The sequence below is a fragment of the Dipteris shenzhenensis genome, chromosome 32, assembly GCF_047967505.1.
Source record: "Dipteris shenzhenensis isolate YYH24624 ecotype China chromosome 32, Dip_SZ_1.0, whole genome shotgun sequence".
In the NCBI taxonomy this organism is placed as follows: Eukaryota; Viridiplantae; Streptophyta; class Polypodiopsida; order Gleicheniales; family Dipteridaceae; genus Dipteris; species Dipteris shenzhenensis.
In genome coordinates this window covers 41,201,260-41,222,049 of record NC_141627.1, presented here as the reverse complement: position 1 = coordinate 41,222,049, position 20,790 = coordinate 41,201,260, and the positions used below count along the sequence as shown (strand labels likewise).

Below are 20,790 nucleotides of genomic sequence, written 5' to 3'. Positions count from 1 at the left end.
AATGCACTTTTGTGTGCCATTTTGGCACACATTGGTTAATAAGATGATGGCAAAAAATCAATAAGAGAGGCTTGCACCTAATGAGGCAATGCAGCAACTCAAGATGCTTGGTTGTGATGGAGAGTTGGCTATGTGGCCTATTGAAGAGATGGACCTTGCTCTAATCCTTGCAAAACACTCCTACTTTTGAGCAAGGATGGTTTAAGCTATCTTAGTCATTGCCACCAATGCTTCCATAGATACCTATTCCTTTTTGGGGGCCTCTTTGTTGGTCTTCATAAGCTGCGCATAATTCTCTGTGGAAGAATAGTCGATGGAGGTACATTGAGCTAGGGCCTCCATTGGAACTTTCCACCTATCCCCTCTAGGTGATGGTTGTTGGGATGTCAGGTGTTGCTTCTATGTCTTGAGCTAGATAATGGTAGCATCGAGCTACTTAGTTGTAAGATTGATTGATTGCATGGCTCTTAATTGGATGGGAAGACAAGCTGGGCCCATGATTGTGAGATAGGTCTACCAGGGGGTTTCCTCAGTTGTGATTTCTTGAGTGCATGCTCTTTTGCTCTTAGCTATTCAACTTCCTCCTCTTTCTTCTAGTGGGCCTCTTCATCTTGCTTCTGTCAATCTTTGCCTCTTGTCTCTGCAAGGCTTCTTGCTCATCTTTTAACTTTGCCTCTACCTCTACCTATAACTCTTAAAGTTGATGGCTTGTCTGTCCTTCCACCTTCTTCTTCAAGGATAGAGCAGGCTTGTAGGTGTGGACCAAGTTGGTGTTAGAGGTAACAACAAGGAACTATCCTTGGAGGCATCACTATAATAATCACTAGGAACTAGGTCTATGGAAAGATGAGTGATGATTGGCATGAAAAGTAGAGGGTTGCGAATCTTGTATTGTGAATGCCCACACACGTTCAACAGCTCCGCAGAGAAATATTCTATCTAGTTGGTTTCCTCAGGCATGTACAATAGTGTCAGTAGGTATGGCTAGATCACATTGTGATTCTCTATGCTTTTAACTTGGGTGAGAAGAGTGACTACCTTGGCAGCCTTTGGCAATCCTCCGGTTGTGAATCAAATCAATAGGGAGCCCACCCCTATGGATGTTTGTGTTGTAGTTGACCAACCCTAGGAGAGCTTGTCCATATTGTGTAATATTTTGTAGGGATGCAAGTAACAGTCCCTGACATTGGAATATGCCTCAATGTAGCCGCCAATGAGATCAAGTCTTCATTGCTTTACTTTCTCATGATCACCATTTATGCTTCATGTCATCCTTTACTTAGGTGCCACTTCTTAACTCGGTTAGTTGTGCGTTGGCTTCTCTCCTTACAAACTTTGGTGATGGCTCCTCTCCTTATGTACTTTCTTGTGTTAACCTTTCTCTTGCTCGTTTATCCAGACAACTTGGTTGGGTTCTCTTCAAGACTACAAAGTTGCTCCTTACGTTCATGTTCGATGGCATGACTACTTGCTTTCCATTGCTAGCTTCTTGACTATGCTTCACACAGGATCATAGCCACTTCTCTTCTTTGTCTGGTAATCATATACTTCTTGGATGTTACAGTGTGCTTGGATTCATTGCTCTCAGCCTCCTGGCTCCCTTCTTTTCTCTTGGCTTGTTTGCCGCCAGTGTCCCGTTGCACCTTAGTTTCGATAGCATTGCTCCTCTTTGGCTCTAGCTCTTTGAATGAGTAGGAGGTCAGCTATTCTCTTCTTGCTTTTTAACACCTTTCTTTTGCCTGGCAGGTAGTCTCTTCAGGGAGTCGACGTTCTACATGGCGTCTTGCCTCTGGTGTGTTTTTTGGGTTTTACTTGCTTTGGTCTTGTTAGAAACACTCTTGATTAGTCAACCTTAAGGTTGAGTAGCTTTTATTGCTTAATCAGTTTTTATACCTTGTTGAGTCTTGTTTAGTTACTCATGGTGCTTTTATTTTTTTAGTTAGTCATGTATTTTTTTTCCCTTTAAAATTTTTTCTCTTGTGAGTGTAACTTTTTCTTTTTGTCTTACATTTTCCTTTTGTATTATCTTTTGATTGATATATATATAAGTTTTTAAAACAATTTCTTCACTTTGATTTTTCATGTAATTTCTTTTTTCTATTACTTATTGTTCATTTTTTATGTCCCCTTATGACTGGCCCCTTACTCCCCTAAAAAAATATATCCCTATAGCCCTTAATAAAATTCTATTATCCCTACTTGTGTATATAATTAACACAAGTTTCGTTCAAATGCTTATATATATGTCTATGTTTATATGTATATATATGTGTGTGTGTGTGTGTGTGTGTGTGTGTGTGTATATATATATATATATATATATATATATATATATGTATATATGTATATATATATGTATATGTATATATGTATATATGTATATATATATGTATATGTATATATCTATATATGTATATATATATGTATATGTATATATATATGTATATGTATATATCTATGGAAATGTATATATATATATCTATATATGTATATATCTATATATGTATATATATATATATATATATATATATATATATATATATATATATATGTATGTATGTATGTATGTATATGTATATGTATATATATAGGTATATGTATATGTATATAAATATATGTATATGTATATGTATATATATATGTATGCATATATATATATATATAGATTTAGAGAAAGTTTTTTATTGATATACATAGTTATTAAACCTTGTTTTTTTTTAAATGCGGGTTTATATTAATATGAAAGAGTCAAATATATACAAATTCCAAAAAAGTCCCTCAAAATTCAAAATAGAGACTTGTTCAAGTTATTAAACATTTAGTGGGCTCTTTCTCTTGTTTTGCGAGAATTTATTTTCCCTCATAAATTTACTATTTATGTGTAAAATGTCTCTTTATGATTAAATTTATTCTTTTTCTAGATTAATTAGCTCATTAGGTTATCTTCCCTTGCATTTAGTTATAGCTAGATTTGTTGCATTCATGTTTTGCTTGTAATTCAAGTATTTTTTTACACACACACTCACACCCTTAATTCATATATATATACCCTCTTTTTTGTTATGTAATTTATTTCCTTTGATGAGTAATAATAAATATTTTTCTTAATATTCCATTTTAATTATTATTTTTTTAACATTATGGGTGCGGACTTCCCCCTATTTACAATAAGTTTCTTTGATATTTTTTTTTCATTTATAAGGGTGTGGAGTATCACCCTTGTATATTTCTTTTTGAAAAAGAAAAGAATCTAATTATCTCTTGTATGGATGCGGGATCCTCCCTTGATAATTTTAATTTTTTATGGCCTTTCTTGTTGTAGAATCTTGATAGGTGTCTTGTTTTGTGGTATAAGCAATAACAAGCTAGGGTTTATAGTCATTACTTGTCTTTCCTCACAAAACTATGATGTTCTAACACATTGTTTTGTCTGGATGGTGGCAGCTAAGTGGACCTTGACCTCGAAGCCTAGACTACCTGATAGATTTGACACTTTTGTACTAATTCTTTGCTCAAATTTGTAAAATCAATATAAAGAAAAATTCTATTGCCAATCTTGTTTACCAAAAAATTGTTTACAATATTGTCAAAAGTTACTTTAATTTAGTTTTCCTTAAAAATTTCAATCCATGTATCATATGCAACTATTTATAATTATCCAAATGATTGAATTAATTGCATGGTTCATTATTGATGGGATTATCAAATCTAAACACACACACACACACACACACACACACCCCACACACACAACCAGTGAGCTATATATTCTTACTATACATACACAGTTAGCCCACCAATTACACAATCACTTACACGTACTTGCACATCATCTTTTACACACCCATATTCCTTTGGTCGATACTTCCCATACAAGGTTGGCTCACTTGTAACTATGATATACATAGTTATTAAACCTTGTTTTTTTGAAAATGCAGGTTTATATTAATATGAAAGAGTCAAATATATACAAATTCCAAAAAAGTCCCTCAAAATTCAAAATAGAGACTTGTTCAAGTTATTAAACATTTAGTGGGCTCATTCTCTTGTTTTGCGAGAATTTATTTTCCCTTATAAATTTACTATTTGTGTAAAATGTCTCTTTATGATTAAATTTATTCTTTTTCTAGATTAATTAGCTCATTAGGTTATCTTCCCTTGCATTTAGTTATAGCTAGATTTGTTGCATTCATGTTTTGCTTGTAATTCAAGTATTTTTTTACACACACACTCACACCCTTAATTCATATATATATACCCTCTTTTTTGTTATGTAATTTATTTCCTTTGATGAGTAATAATAAATATTTTTCTTAATATTCCATTTTAATTATTATTTTTTTTACATTATGGGTGCGGACTTCCCCCTATTTACAATAAGTCCCTTTAATATTTTTCTTTCATTTATAAGGGTGTGGAGTATCCCCCTTGTATATTTCTTTTTGAAAAAGAAAAGAATCTAATTATCTCTTATATGGATGCGGGATCCTCCCTTGATAATTTTAATTTTTTATGGCCTTTCTTGTTGTAGAATCTTGATAGGTGTGTTGTTTTGTGGTATAAGCAATAACAACCTAGGGTTTATAGTCATTACTTGTCTTTCCTCACAAAACTATGATGTTCTAACACATTGTTTTGTCTGGATGGTGGCAGCTAAGTGGACCTTGACCTCGAAGCCTAGACTACCTGATAGATTTGACACTTTTGTACTAATTCTTTGCTCAAATTTGTAAAATCAATATAAAGAAAAATTCTATTGCCAATCTTGTTTACCAAAAAATTGTTTACAATATTGTCAAAAGTTACTTCAATTTAGTTTTCCTTAAAAATTTCAATCCATGTATCATATGCAACTATTTATAATTATCCAAATGATTGAATTAATTGCATGGTTCATTATTGATGGGATTATTAAATCTAAACACACACACACACACACACACCCCCCCACACACAACCAGTGAGCTATATATTCTTACTATACATACACAGTTAGCCCACCAATTACACAATCACTTACATGTACTTGCACATTATCTTTTACACACCCATATTCCTTTGGTCGATACTTCCCATACAAGGTTGGCTCACTTATGGCCCATGATAATTAAATTCATCCATCCTTTTATTGCATGTAACGACTCTTGGTGGTTCGTATATATCCCCCCCCCCCCCCCCACCCCCCAACCCTAAGTGCTTTATTCATTATATTCATTTAATTGCTCTTTTTGATTTATCCTTTTTTCTTTACCATTTTTTAGGTACTTTAATCACTTTATTCTTTCCCACCCTTTAGGGCCTCATTATTTTTTAATTTTTTCTAACCCGCTTGGCCTTTATCCCATTTACTATTGTCTTATTTTCACACTTAATTTCTATGCCCTTCTTTTAACTATACAATAAACTACTCCACTTTAAACTTTCCCTCGAACTTTTACCTTACTATTCTATTGGCCACCACCCCACTCTACCCCATTATCCCCCACTATACCTTATGCTATTGTGCATAACGGCTACCCTAATTATATAGTGCTACCTTCAAGTAAGTAAGTTGTCCATCTACACATTAGTAGTAAACCTGCACTCCCTCCAATCCTCTATCATTCCTTTTACAAGTTATAGCTTCAGCAAACATAGAGGTAGATACACAGCTTACTATCCCTGCCCTTGATCACATTGCCATTCTCGAGCTACCTTTCTTGCTCTCAACTCTCTTCCTTTCATTGCTTTGTAGCACTTAAGGTGCTCACCTCATGTTTCTCCTCCTTGCAAACTCTAACCCTTCATTCCCTTCAGGATGGCTTCTTTGCTTTCCCTGCTCCATTAGCTTGCTTAGCTCTTGGGATAACCTTACTCCCAAGAAGCTTTGTTGTGTTGCCTCTAGTTTTGATTTTCTCTTTGGATAGCTTCGTGTTGTCACCTTTATAGTTTGAAAAACAAAGATGTGCATCAAAACCAGGTTTGCATTCCTTGCAACCTCCTTTCGATTGTTTTCCCCTTGGACTCTACTCGGGTCTCAGCTTCCTTTTTCCACCCTCTCTGATCTACTCGTGGCTCTCATCTCCCATATACCCTTTGCCAACTCCCTTCTCTAATCAAGGTCTCACACCTCTAGCCGTTAGCAAGTACTTGTGCATCTCTTTCAACAGCTACAACGTCCCATTGATAGCTCTACCATCTCTTATGATTCACAAGCTCTCCTCATTACCAATCCACTTGTGCTGGTCTTCTTGTTCATGTCTCTACCATTCTATCTCCTACCATTTTAGCAAGCCACATAAATTGTAATACCTTGCACACTCTCTTGCGCTGCTCTTAATGTTTGGCTTAGTTTCTTTTCTATGACTTTTCCCTCTTCATCTACTTTTTAGCTTATAGATAGCCTCTTCTTCTTCATCCCTTTCCTCAGTCTACATAGTCGCCTTCTTGGCTCCATGGCTACTCATGCAAGCATCACCTCTTAGTATTATTATGTTGCCTTTATGAACGTCGCTTCCCCTCACCCTCTTGTACGTACTACTCTATGGGTGGCAAAGCTTGCCTACTTCTACGTGTCTCCTTTCGCAGGCTGAGCGCCTCTTTTGGCATCTCCTCTAGTGACTTTGCATGGACTTGATGCTTTTGTTTTTTACTTATACCCTCTCCACTGTGTCTTTGCACTACTTATATGCATGGTAGTTGGCTTGCTTGTTGTATCTAGCTGATTGTAGGTCATGGTTAGCTTTTGGGGTATGCTTGTTGCTCAAGGTCTACGTGCAAGTTTGCTAGTGGTTCAATTTGGTGTTTTGGGCAGGGTTCACACTTGATTGCCTCTGTTTGCCTCCTATGCAAGGTTGGTGGTCTCTTGCATCGCTTTTACTTGCTTGAAGTTATCCTAGTGGCACTTATGTACAATTCTCCTTATGTCTCTCTTTGTTTCACTAGTTATATATATATATGTGTATATAAGGTTCTTTTTGGTGGCACACTCAATTTATTTTGTCTAACCCACTACCTAATTGCTAAATGCAATTTATTTAGTCGCATTTTTAAAAATCATTTAAGTTTATTTTTTATCAATTATTTAAGTGCATCATTCATTTTAATTGAACTTTTATTGCATGATCTCTTTTCAATTATTTTATCCTATATTTTATTGATCACTTGTTGTATATGCTTTATCCCTTAAAGATTTTATCTTTTGATGCCAACCTCTTAATGCCTTTTTTAATAATAGGAAAATAAAAGCTCTACTAGATTCTCTTTTAACATTAATTTAAAAATTCTTAAATGCTTTTGAGCTTTGTTTATATTGGTTAATTACTTTATCTTCTAACTTGTATTTCTAGTTCATGGCTGTGGATTACCCCCCATCTCTAATTTTTTCTAATTTTTGCAAATAAGGGTGTCAAACAAAGAATTCCCTCTTAATTTATTAAGTAATGTATTCAAAGTATTTTATTCCATCATACTTGTAGCTAATTCCATCATGGTATGGTCTACATCCCTGTAATTGTTCACTTTCCTCACATGGGTGTGGAATACCCCCGTTTATAAATGAATTGTTTAAACTTATGATTCTAATGCTTTATTTTTTATGATTAATAAATTGTGTGCAATAACTTGTGTGCATAGCGAGTTCTTCATACTCTTTTATTATAATATAATAAAACGTGCTTTCTTGTTACATCTCTCTACATCTTTTATTTCATAGTACCTTGACTTAATAGTACTAGTGCATCGAGAAAACTAAGCAATGGACTATGATGAAAGTTGAACATCAGTGCACTATCATGACATTGAACCATTGCCTCAAGAGTGTGTTCATGAATTACTTAATTGCAAATCAAACTCCATGTAACTGCTATTTCAAATTTTGAAATTCTTCTCAATAAGATTTGACAGTAAATTCAAGGTATTAAGACATGATGGGAGAGCACTTTCAAACAATGTTTGGCATGAAATGATTGTGATAGGCAAGAAATGCTATCACCTACTAGTAGATGAGAGTTACACATGTTATATAATTATTCCATCGATAAGGCATGAATCAGGATGAGCATATGTTATGTGGACACACGATCATGAGGAGGAACAATTATGTTCACTACTTAGAAAATACACCTCTATACCTACTACAGAAATAGCACTAATGTATGACAATGGCTTCCCACACAAGATGTACACCATAAAGGTGATAGAGAGAAAAATTTATAGAATGAAAATGTCCCTTTTATTAGTACCCCCGATGAAGCCAATGAACATGATTGCATCTCTATAGATAATGCACTAGTGCAAGTACCTACAGAGTACTTTAGCTAATCAAGAAAGTCCATGAGACAGCAAAGTACTACTCAATTCAAAGAAGAGTATAAAAGAGCCATTCAAGACACCCCTCTCTTTCCATGCATTTGTTGTAAGTCGCTCATGCTTAAGTGAAACTTATTAAAATAAATTAATGATGTAATGATTTCATGAGCCAAGTGGGATTAATCAAAGAATCCATTAGCCCCAATGAAAAGAAAATATGCTCACTATGTGCAAAACAAGTCAATCAAATGAGGTGCCCATACTTTCACACCCACACATGGCCCCTACACATCCATACTTAATGAGATTGAATCCAGACAAGTTGCAATAAGAATTACATTCGCCCAAATAAGGGAGTTATCATATGATGGACAATATGGGTTGCAATGAAGCATTGTCAATGTTCTTGCTAATATTAATAGAGCACAGGAGTACTTCCACATTTTGTGACAGGGGATTCTATAGTTCTAGTTGCAATAATAAGGAAAATTAGAATATACACTCAATTACATGAGTGGCATTGTACGGCCAATATTAACTATACTTGCTTTAAAAGAGTTACTAGAAACACCATTATACAAGCAAAAAAATGTCAAATTAAATCCTTTGTGGATCGATCACATTCTTAACTTGAAGACTCTATCAACAAAGAGCATGAAGATAACACAGGTAGTGAGAACATCATGCTTGAAGAAGATGAAAATCATATACTTACATTGGTGCATGGTATATATAGCTCTAAACAAGTTGTTGAGTTTGAGGATAATACCCGGATAATATAATCATTTTTGCTCCTTCTGAGGATTTCTCACCACTTGGTATCTTCAAAGGATATTTTTTTGAAGAGCTTGGATTTCCAAATATGTTTTATGGATAGCCATGAGATATAACATCCCTATACGAACAAGTTACCAAGACATAGCACGATGGGAGCTTGTAAACAAGGACTACCACTTTGCATACTTGATAGAGAACCTCTTCTTCAACACCATGAAAGTCTTGGGTCGGTAGGTGATTTCTTCCACATGTGGACTAACCATCCCACTATCACATAATATTGTACCTAGTAGAGCCATTTGGACATCCATTTGGATTCTTGAATTGTTGTCATCTCCTGATTCATTGCATCCTTCATAGTTGCCTCAGATATGGGATCATTTGTGGGCATATTAGAAAGTTGATTTTTTGCTCAAATGGGCCATTGTCCCACTATTATGGGCTGCATTTCATCACCCTAATGTGTATCTAAAAGATGTACATCTGGCTAACCCATATTGTACAAAGGCATCAAGTTGGTAAACACATCCTATGGAAAGATTTCATGTTGTTTTGTGTGTGATAGTAAAGGCTCAACTAAGTTTTCCATAAACACAAAATCTCTACTGAACATAATCTTCCTATTAGCTAGATGTAGAGTTTGTACCCTTTCCTTTCAAAACTATAACCCACAAATATGCATTTTACACCTTTGTCATCAAACCTGGATCTCCATTGCTCTACCTCTAATGCATATGCCAAGCATCCAAACAATCAGAAGTGTGTTCCTTCTTAGCCACATCATTTTGTTGAGGTGTATATGCCAAAGTGCATTGATGAATAATGCCTCTATCTCCTACCAACAAATAGGAATGAAATCCCTTTAGCACATACACTCCCGCATGGGTTGCATAAAGAATACCAATATTTCAACCATAGAGATAAAATGTCTACAGTGTAAAAATATCTTAGATTTTTCCTTCATTGGATATATCCAAGTGAATCTAGAATAATAATCAATAAAGGTGATAAACTAGGTGTATCCCCTAATAGATAGTGTCTTCATGGGACTACATGCACCGTGTCTTCATGGGACTACATGCACCCTTGTGAATGAGCTATAATTTTCTAATAGCTCTAACATGGGAATTATGCCTAATGCATGTTGCCCCAAGATACACCCCTCGCACACATGATGTGTAGAAGCATGGAGTTGTGGCATCTTAGACACCATATCATGCCTTTGCAAATGGAGCTAGCTACAAAAATTTAGATGGACAAATTGGGAATGCCCAAGATCTACAATTGCCATCTGTGAAGTAGTAGCCACTAATAAAGCATCATGTGTAACTCTCTCATACTACATGGCATAATTAATGTACTAGAAGTGATAATGGTGTCTCTATTTTGAATCATTCTCTTTCCCACCCTCTTTTCACTTTTTTCCTACATTCATCCCTCTTTCCCTTGTATTTTTTCTACATCCATGTGGCTTAAAATTTTATAAGCAAACTGTTGAAACAGTCAACTACTCCTAGTCTTGCTTCATCCTTAGTCTTGTACAAAAAGTCCATTTGAATTTGGATATGAATTTTCAAATGTGTACCCTGGACCAAAGGAAGGACCTATAGAATCTAGTAAATCTTTCCAATCCTACTTCGGCGGAAGGACACTAAGAGAGTAAGTAAACTATGGCCACAGGGTAAATATTATAGTGGCTCAAAAACATCCTTCTCCCTATCAAATTTGGCCAATATCTTCTCCATTTATCTACCTTTTCTTTGAATTTGTTCAAGAACTACTCCCATCTATCTTTCATAGACACCTCAAAGCCCATTGGGATACCCAACTGCCTAACGAAAGTGCCCTTGGCAATTCTATCTACCCCAATTACCTTAAGGCCTCTTGATCCTTTTCCTTGAGAGTAGAATATCATGTCTTTGAATGATTTATCACTCATCCAAAGGCCTTGCAAAAAATATCAATACATTCAAAATTTCCTTAACATCTTCACTGGCTTTCCTTAGAGCTAGATTGGTGTCATTTGCATATTGTTGAGTTACAAGCTATTTTCTAGATAGCAACTCAATACCCTTTAATTTGCCCTTCTCAACTTATCTTGTAGTAGCCATCCTTCCCAACTTATCTTGTAGTAGCCATCCTAGAGCATTTGCTACAAAGCAAATAATAGAGAGGCTAAGGGGCAATCCTATCAAATGGATCTCTTAAGACTAAAAGCCTAATTCATCATACAAACTTTTGTTGATGCATTAGTGAGTAGCTGACATAGGAAACATAGATTTGTCCTAATCCCATGTCTTTTAAATATTGTAACAGAAATCCCCACTCCAACTTGTCATATGCTTTGTCAAAATTTGATTTGAGAAAGCATATATCTTTGCATGTGTCCTTGGCATATTCACATCCCTCCCAAATGTTGATAATAGCTTCTAAGAGTGTCTACACTTTATAAGACCTTTCTGTCCTTGCAAGATCCAAGCACTCATTCTTCTTTGAATCCTTAAGGCTAAGGCTTTGGCAAAATCTTATAACTACAATTTAGCATAGTAAGTGGTCTCCAAAATTTCAATTCCTTTTTGTGCCTTCCTTGAGGATTGTTAAGGATGATGTAAATTGCACCATCTAGATAGGGCATTAGGGGAAAACCCTAACCCTAACCCTAAGGGGTTCTCATGTAGATACTCATGATTATGTTCAATAAAACATAGTGTGCACTCCTCTCTCTCTCTCTCTCTCTCTCTCTCTCCCCACTTTATCATGGTATTAGAGCCTATGGTGCTCAACCCTCCTTCTGCAAGGCATCCCCATCTCCAAGCTTTGTGAGAAAGTTTTTGTAAGAGAGAGTGAAACTCATCATCTCGAGCTATGGAAAATGAGATATGCTTGTTTAACTATTGTAGTTTATTCCTTGAGAGATTTTTAGATTTTGAGAGTGATGTGAGTCTTTTAAGGTTCCTTCTAAGGTTTTTAGAGAGCCTCCAATCTCTTCAAAATAATTTGGTCCATTTTTGTGTATTTTGTAAGGTTTTAGGATAGAGAAATTAGCATCTACCTAACCTATCCTACTAGCAGCTCGGCCAAGAGCTCCACGCATCTTCAACATGCTTTGACCTACTGTAGCAAAGGCAAACAAACTATGACACTACTGCTAGCAACTACAACTTGTACAACAAGGCATCTATAGATGACATCTACTCAAAAGCACACACAGGCAAGCATTCACAGTGATAGAAAACACACTCAACAAGAATGCATGCATGCACGCCCTAGTGCCAACACAAGCTACAATGCAAGACAAGGCAAAAGAGAACAACTCAAGCAAAGATCGATGACCAGACAAGCCAGCTCTAAAGTAGAGACTCGTATGCAGAAGGACTCACCAACATCCTGATAAAGCTTCAACGTAGTAACCGTCGAGCAACTAATGTCCAATGCGGATCAATAGATTCTACAATATAGTGAGTGTTACAACATCAACATAGACCATCTTTATCACGATGCACCTTCGTCTTTCCTCGCCATCCCACAAAGATTTCCACCGCAAGCTCTTTCTCAATGCATTCTCTCTCTAAGCCATCCTTTTCCACTTGGAAGCTAAGCATGCACCAAAGTTAGGACAACTTGACCTTGGGTTTGGCCAGTGGTCAAAATTTGGTCACTTGGAAACCCCATTCTCTTATCTTCCATGTCATCACCTAGCCACATCATCACGCTACCACATCAGTAGTGCTACATTAGTAGCATGCCCAGTCAACATGCCACATCAACATGCCCAATCATCATGCCATGTCACCAAATGCCACCTAACCACACAATACCACATAAGCACATTTTTGTAATAGCATGTAACCACCCACTGCCACATCAACACATGCCACATCATCATTTTGAGCACTCCGTGGGACAAATTTTCGCACATATTTCAAATGGCCACATAACTTTTGATCCAAAGGGAATTTTGCAGTGGTCTAAAAAGAAAGACTGATCAACAAATCATGATCTATGTGGAAACCACCTTAGATCTATACTCTACCTTATTCATAGGTTAATAGCATGCAATTATCATCATCGGAACCACCTTCTGATCCATTGCAACCATCTAGACATAAAATCAATGAACTATTCGACGTGTAGTCTAGATTTATTAGGCTAGCATAGCCTTACAGGAGATTGAGCTCCATCAAGCCAAATAAACCATTTCCATATTATCCGATTAGTTCCAAGGGGCTTCAGTCCATCGGCTTCTATCATTGGAATACACACTCACACATTTGACACCAGTTCAATACATTTGGCAGTTTGACACTTCTTCACATCATGGATTTGAGACACTTGGCAGAGTTATCATCTCTTAGATTCAAGATTGTTGCATACATCTTGCACACACATGCCACCATGTGTCGTCACATTAATTGACCATTTTAGCATTGGTTCATACACATATCCATCAACCTTGTACAACCTCTAGGTTGCTCATGATAGAGGTTATCTTTATTTTACAAGCTTAATCTTTGGCATACACATGTTCTCACATGACTGTGTTTTGACTGTTTGGAATAAGCCTCTAGAGGCAGCCCAAGCATAAGACCACAATGGCAGCTCACTCGTAGTGTTCTCATGGTAGACACTCTCACCGGTACAGGGCGATTCGTCCGATGGTCTCTCTCCTCCAAGCCTCCGATTAGGCTCTTGAACCTCCCCTCCGAAGCTCTAGAAATCCTCCATGCCAGGTTTGGTATTAAGCGCCTTAAGTAATATATAAGAGAAGTTAAATTGAGCAAGTGATGCCTTCTTGTACCGAAGGGCTAGGGCAAAGAGAATGAAAACGAGAGAGAGAGAGAGAGAGAGAGAGAGAGAGAGAGAGAGAGAGTCCAAAGGGAATCAACCAGTAGGTCGTCAGGGTGGTTTCTCAAGTGCGGAGATGTTCAAAGAGGCAATAGGATCTCTGACTGCGAGATGAAACCAAAAAGAGGTTGTGCATTATTATCTAAGTTGTCGTCACAGATACTGAGCAAGTGTGCACTAACTAAACGAGAGAGAGAGACCAACACAGCAGAGGGCTAGCGGCGAAAGATGGAGCTTCTGGAGGAGCTTATGAGAAGTGGTGCAATCGTGTTGTGGTGGGTTCCTAACTTCCTACTAGTATGCAACAAGAGGCTTTACCGTGAGGCATCCCTTGTCTCGGTAATTTAGAGGTGAGTACACTACCCTCCATATTACATAAGAAGTGAGTGCCTCGTGATGCAGTCTTCTTCTCACGTGCTGCAACTGTGAGCGAGAGCTGTTGTCACGTCAGTTGAGCTTTCTTTGCGGGAGTGTATGTACTATGATGATTACCCTTGGCGTTTAAGGCCCTCGATTTGTCGCTGTGGGCACTACGTTAGTAGCTTGATTTGCCCATTTGCAGTGGGTAGCTTCCAAGCGCTATTGGGACTTTGGCAGAGCGAGAGCGGAAGGTGTTTGCCGCGCACGCAATCGATTTGTAGGATTTTCAGAGTAGACGAAGACTTGTAACAAATGCCTTTTGCAAAAAGCTCCACAGCTGCTGCGATAGTTGCGGTTTATGATTTGTCTGTGTGAGGAAGAAGATCAGCACTGCCTTTCGCTCCAGAATCTTCCTGCACAGCAAAAATGGGTTGGGCAATCAGCTGCACCGGTCTCACGTGCGTGCTGCTTCTCTGCTCTCTCTCATGGGGGGCAATCACCCCCCCACTGCCCCTCCTGCCGATCCCCTCGTCTAGGCAGCTCTCTTGGCAGGCATCTGAACGCGCCATATTCTTCCATTTTGGCATGAACACCTTCACAGACTCCGAATGGGGCACAGGGAAAGCGGATCCCTCTCTTTTCAATCCACAAGCCTTGGATGCGCATCAGTGGGTCAGAACCGCGAAGAATGCGGGGTTCTCTCGAGTAATCCTGACTGCTAAACACCACGATGGTTTCTGTCTTTGGCCCTCTGCCTACACGAATTATTCGGTGGCAAGCAGTCCTTGGAAGGAAGGCGCGGGAGATGTCGTGGGGGAACTTGCAGTAGCGGCGCGGGAAGAGGGGTTGGCTTTGGGGCTCTACTTATCACCATGGGATCGTCATGAAAGCAGCTACGGTGATACTTTGGAGTACAACGAGTTCTACCTAGCTTTGCTTCGCGAGCTGCTCACCCTGTATGGCCATCCTTATGCCGGTGAGCAATAATTTTAATTGTCCTTGCTGACAAAAGAGGACCTGACGAATATGTATGTCTGTGATCAGGTATGGACCTATCGCGGAGGTTTGGCTGGATGGCGCCAAAGGAGAAGATGCTCCTGATATGGTGTATTTCTTCCAAGACTGGTTCAGTGTGATACAGCAGCTTCAACCAGGTGCCATCATATTTTCGGATGCTGGTCCGGATGCCCGATGGGTGGGAGACGAAGAGGGGGAAGCAGGATCTACTAGCTGGGCGATGGTGAACAGGTCGAGTATCACCATAGGAGCCTCTGATGGGGGGTAAGACCTTTGTCTGCAGTAGCAAGGTGACCTTGTTTTAAGCATAGCAGAACAAGGATTTGTATTCCCTTCAATATATATGTTTTTTCATTCCCAAAGAGAGATGCTTTTGGTTACACATTCTACGAGTGTATGAGTCATACTATTTCTGCTGTAAAACATGCGAGGGACATAACAATTTGGCAAACTGCATAATTCTGCAGGTATGCAAAGCAAGGTGATCCAAATGGTCTGGATTGGATACCTGCCGAGTGTGATGTCTCAATCAGGCCTGGCTGGTTTTGGCACAGTAATGAGCAGCCGGTTTCGATAAACTCTCTTCTGGAAATCTTCTATGAATCTGTGGGAAGAAATTGCCTGCTCTTATTGAATGTGCCTCCGAACATCACAGGCCTTATCTCAGAGGGAGACGTAGAGGTTCTCAATGGCTTCAACGAGGCCCTTGATTCCATTTTTACTGTGAATCTAGCTGCAAATGCTTCGGTCACAGCAGATACCTTTCGAGGACCTGAGTTTGCACCTAGCCAAATTTTAAGTGAAGATCTCTCTACTTATTGGGCTCCAGGAGGCAGTAACACTACGGGGTACTTAGAGCTTGACATGGGAAGGCCAATCTCATTCAATGTGGCAAGGATGCAGGAGGCTTTGGGTATGGGGCAGCGTGTGATTCGCTACCATCTAGAACTTTTGAAAGATGGACAATGGGTCAGCGTTGACAGGGGCACCACCATTGGCTACAAGAAGCTGGATTTGATGGAAACCATGGAGGCTCAGGTGGTGAGGCTGTACATTGATGAGGCCAGAGCTGAACCCCTGATCGCCTCTTTTGGTTTGCATCTGGACTCTATTTCAAGTCCACAACCACAGCTTAAATCACATGCCTCCAGGACCAGGCGGATCAGCTCATTCTATGCTTCTTCACTCAAGACAAGCTTGAGCATCTCCTAAATTTCCTTCAGATCTCCTTTGGTATTATTATTTGGAGGCACAGGTGAATCTGTTTTCCTTAGAGAAGATTATTCTAATATCCTTTGGGGTGTAATATTTTCTCAGCATTCTTTAGGACCACTTGAATCAGATCAGTCTTCTCTTGCATCTGATTTCCTTGATACGATTATGGCAGTGCTTTCAACTGCCCGGAGTTATTTCTGGGGGTTATTCTATGCAACGCCCATGATCACGTGTAATACTTATGGCTGTAGAAGGGAATGTGGCATGTTATAGGCACGACAATGAGCACTTCTTGGTCACCATGCAGCTTCACACTCTGAGGCAGTGTTATCTAATGCCTTAGATAATATTGATCATTCCTGAAAAAAGCATGTCTGTTGTTCCTTGGAACGCCCTGAGAATTTCATTGGCTTGCTTTTTCTTGCTTATATTCCAGTTGCTCAAATGTAAACTGATTTGAAAATCTGAAACAAAGCACCTGTGTTGCTACAAATAAAACTTGAGGGTATGGTTTTCCAACATATGTATGTATCTTGCATGTCCTGTTCCATTGAAGTCACAGCAAAGTCAAATGATATAGTTGATCTATACAACAGCAATAATCGAATGATAATACTTCAAAGTAGAGCTTGGTCCTAGCTTTTATTTGTGGATAAGCACACGAGTCCAGGTCCAAAGAAGCCGTTTTTACAATTCCTTAACTCTGAAACTAGAGTCTCAAGTAGCACTCTAATGAATTTCATTTTTTGGGTGGAAGGCAGTACGTAGACTAAGCGTAAACTCCCTTGAAAAAATACTCACCTTGCGATCACATCATTGATTATTGTTGTGAGGCAACCCATTTAACGTCAAGATATTCCAGAAAAAATATTAGCACTGTCAGATGCATGGTAAGTGGTCTTGTAACTGCAACACATACCAGATATGTCCTTATGTAATATGGGCAAAGAAGGGATGAAATCTGCTATCCCTCTTTTGTGAAGGTGTTGACAATGGATTTAATACCTTATTCCTTTGGCATGTTTCACACTCGTGGAGATACATGTACACATCCTGCTTTAGACCTTCCAGTTCGAAAATGCTTTTGGCCATGTGAGAATTTGTCAATGTTCCATACTGTTGAGTACTAAGAGAGTGGTGTCATTACGAGAGATTGTTTGGAATGAGAAGCCAAAACTACCCTGCTGTTTTCATATAACAAAACTTCCCCAGGTGTTCTTTCTACTCCCTTTGAAGATAAAAAATCGTCCATGTACGCAATTCCAACCCCGAAATTTAGTCAGCACTTGAAGGTGGCATGGAGTAGAACAGCATGAGCAATATGTGAGCCTAAAGCCTCCTTTTCAAACGAGCTTAGCCCTGCTGCATGCATTCATGCTTTAAACTCTATAGTGCATGCTCCTTCACACCAAGGTGTGAACTAGATCCAACCATCCCTTGCATATCATTCAGTAGCATTTCCAATGCTGTTCGACAATCGAACATTGGGGAACGAACTTGCACTCTCCCTACCCATCCCAAGGCAGTTTCTCCCTTACTATATCCCCTAGTAGGAGCGAGACTAGTATTTAAGGGGGGGGGGGGGGCTGGCTTGCACAATCGTTAGTCGTCCCAAGGTAACTCCTCCCTTACTACTACAAGGGTACGTCACAGGAGCCAGATGACGTCCCAAAAGATCGACCTGTTGGTTTCCAATAGGAAAATTCATCATAGCTATCTCACTAAGCCAATATACCCCCAAACTGGCAATTACAGTTAGGGTTAGCCAAGGCCCCAAGGCCACTGTAAGAGCTTTTTCAACCAAAGAGCACCCAAAAAAAAGAGAGAGAAGAGGATACTTTCAAAGACAAAATATTTATATAGTAATAATAATAATAATAAAGTGGAGAAGAGAAAAACACTACCAAGACTAGAATTGAGAAATGAACCTTGAAATAAACAAAAGAATCACAAAAAGTTGTTGAGAGCAACTAAAACAATTAGCAAAATCTCACTTTTTGTAATAATAATAATAAAGATAAGTATAAATCATATGATTTAGATATTGAATATAAGAAAGAAGAAAGACAAGCCAAATGGGAGAATATAGTGGCATCAAGGATATGGGTCATGTGATAGGTATTGTGCAATTACTTTAAAGTGAGTATATAAATATTGAATATAAGAGAGGCAAGCCAAAAGGGAGAATATGGTGGGTGAGGCTTTGTCAAGGATATGGGTAATGTCACCTATTGTGCAATTACTATGAAGAAAGATGCCATGAGCCTTTGTCTTCTTTACTTTGGCCTTAGCAACAGCCCCAACCAATTTTCAGGCCTTAATCAACAACTAGAACATTTGTTAAGGTTCCGAGGCAAGTGAGCTATTTGGCAAATGCAAATATGCTAAAGAAGAGGTGGTGTATCTAGGGCACACTGTAACAATGGGATTATGGCAGACCAAAAGAAATTGACTTTCACAGTAGCTGAGCCTAAGCACAATCAAGGAGTTGCCGATAAGGTTATCTTGCTAGAGCCTAATGTGCACACAAGTATACTAAACACACACAGATCTAAAAGAGAATGTACACCAAGAAGACAGCCAAAATGCCATGTCTATATAAGTAGGACAAATCTCAATACAAAAGATGCCCTCTATGTACCTCACGCCTGCAGCAAGTGCTTCTGTACTCATGGCACCTTAATCAGGCAAATTGCTGCTGCTAGTCATGGTCTCCCTGCCTGCTTCCACGTGCAGCTCTTGGGGGTCTCAGTAGCTTGTTCTGGTTGAGAGATTCCCTCCCTATAAGAAAAGGCTGGCCTGCCCCCTGATTTTTTTGCTCTATGAAGCTTTTGAAATTGGCATGTCCATATCGCTTGTGCTGTTTTGTAGATTGCGATTGAGCTGACATGGCATGCAAATCTGGTACTCAAGCTAGCATTCTGAACAAACATCCTTCCTCGATTGCTTTTCCTACTAGTTGATATCCTCTGGATTTGTCTCTTATAGTGCATTCATCTCCATCGAAGATGACTCGATAGTTGTGTTTCATCATTTGCCCAATTGACAAGAGGTTCTTATTGAGCTTTGGAACATAGAGTACAACTTTCACCAATCCTTTTGTACCACTGAAAGTTTTCATATGGACAATGCCTTTCCCTTGGAGTAGATTCAATGTATTATCTATAGTGTAGATAACATTCGATTGTCCTTCTAATGTTTCATCTCTGTGACCCACTCCTAATGACAAACTCCTAATGCTTTGTCATATGAGATGATGTGCTGCTGTTGATTTACCAAGGATCTTGATCTAGTTGATCGACTTGATAACTAATTCCCTTTTCGAAATGCAATCAATGTCAAGTTACACTGTTTTAGTCTTCTGCATATCCTCACTTGCAACAAGGAATAAATTCTCAGGTTCATTAACATAATGACCGTTACTTGAATGTCCACCGAGATGATTTTCTCTTCCTTGGAAATTCCCTCGATTGCTGCTAGATTGACCTCTTGGTCATATTGCTTCTTACGACAATCTCTTTTTATAGTGTCCAAACTTATGAGAGTAGTTGCATTGAATGTTTGACATGCTGGTGGATGCATTCCCTCGTCCTTGGAATCTTCCTCGGTTGGAATGATTTCCTCTTTGTTGATGCTTATTTTGCTGAGGATGATGATGTTGTTGATTTTGACTTTGATGTTGACTTTGTTGTTGATGATGACCACTTTGCTAGAATGATCTATCTCTGCCTATGCCTCTCCTCTCCTTCTATCTGAAGCTGTAAATGCTTGATCATTGGAATGACCTTTGCGTGCGTGAAAATGCAAGAGCTAAAAGGAAGAATGGTACTTTAGCAAAAAGTGTTAGAGCAATGCTCAGTGAGAAGCATCTTTTGAATTGGTATTGGGTAGAAGCAATAGCGACTGCAAATTACTTGCTTAATCAGCTTTTGATCGAACCGATTCAGGGTATGACACCGTATGAAGCATTCACTGGACACAAGCCACACATTGGTCATCTACGCACATTTGGTTGCATATCATATGCCCACATACATGACGACCATCGCAGAAAATTGGATGCGAAGTCACGTAAATGCATCATGGCTTCCTATAGTGAAGAAATCAAAGCATACAAGCTTTATGATCCTATCAATTGAAAGGTCATTATCTCCAGAGACGTAATCTTTGACGAGGAATCAAAGTGGAAAGCCTCAAATACACAAGAGATAGAAACATTGATTACATAGTCATCTACAAAAAGGTTGATGAAGAAGAGCAAGAATTGCTAGAAGCACCCCGAGAAGA

At 38.6% G+C, this 20,790-nt stretch overlaps 1 protein-coding gene across 1 annotated transcript; it reads left to right on the top strand.

The window, feature by feature from the left end:
* Window positions 1–14,316: 14,316 nt before the first annotated feature.
* LOC147880764 (putative alpha-L-fucosidase 1) lies at window positions 14,317–16,997 on the top strand. The gene is made up of 3 exons (XM_087371027.1): window positions 14,317–15,227; window positions 15,316–15,552; window positions 15,756–16,997. The coding sequence occupies exons 1-3, from the start codon at window positions 14,698–14,700 to the stop codon at window positions 16,498–16,500; spliced, it is 1,512 nt and encodes a 503-aa protein (XP_087227153.1). The 5' UTR covers window positions 14,317–14,697; the 3' UTR covers window positions 16,501–16,997.
* The last annotated feature ends 3,793 nt before the right edge of the window (window positions 16,998–20,790 follow it).

Bases quoted from the DNA above. Each gene is read 5' to 3' on its own strand.
- LOC147880764 (XM_087371027.1), top strand. From the start codon at position 14,698: ATGGGTTGGGCAATCAGCTGCACCGGTCTCACGTGCGTGCTGCTTCTC. The intron at 15,228-15,315 runs GTATGGCCATCC...GTCTGTGATCAG, and splicing joins CTTCGCGAGCTGCTCACCCT to GTATGGACCTATCGCGGAGG. The intron at 15,553-15,755 runs GTAAGACCTTTG...ATAATTCTGCAG, and splicing joins ATAGGAGCCTCTGATGGGGG to GTATGCAAAGCAAGGTGATC.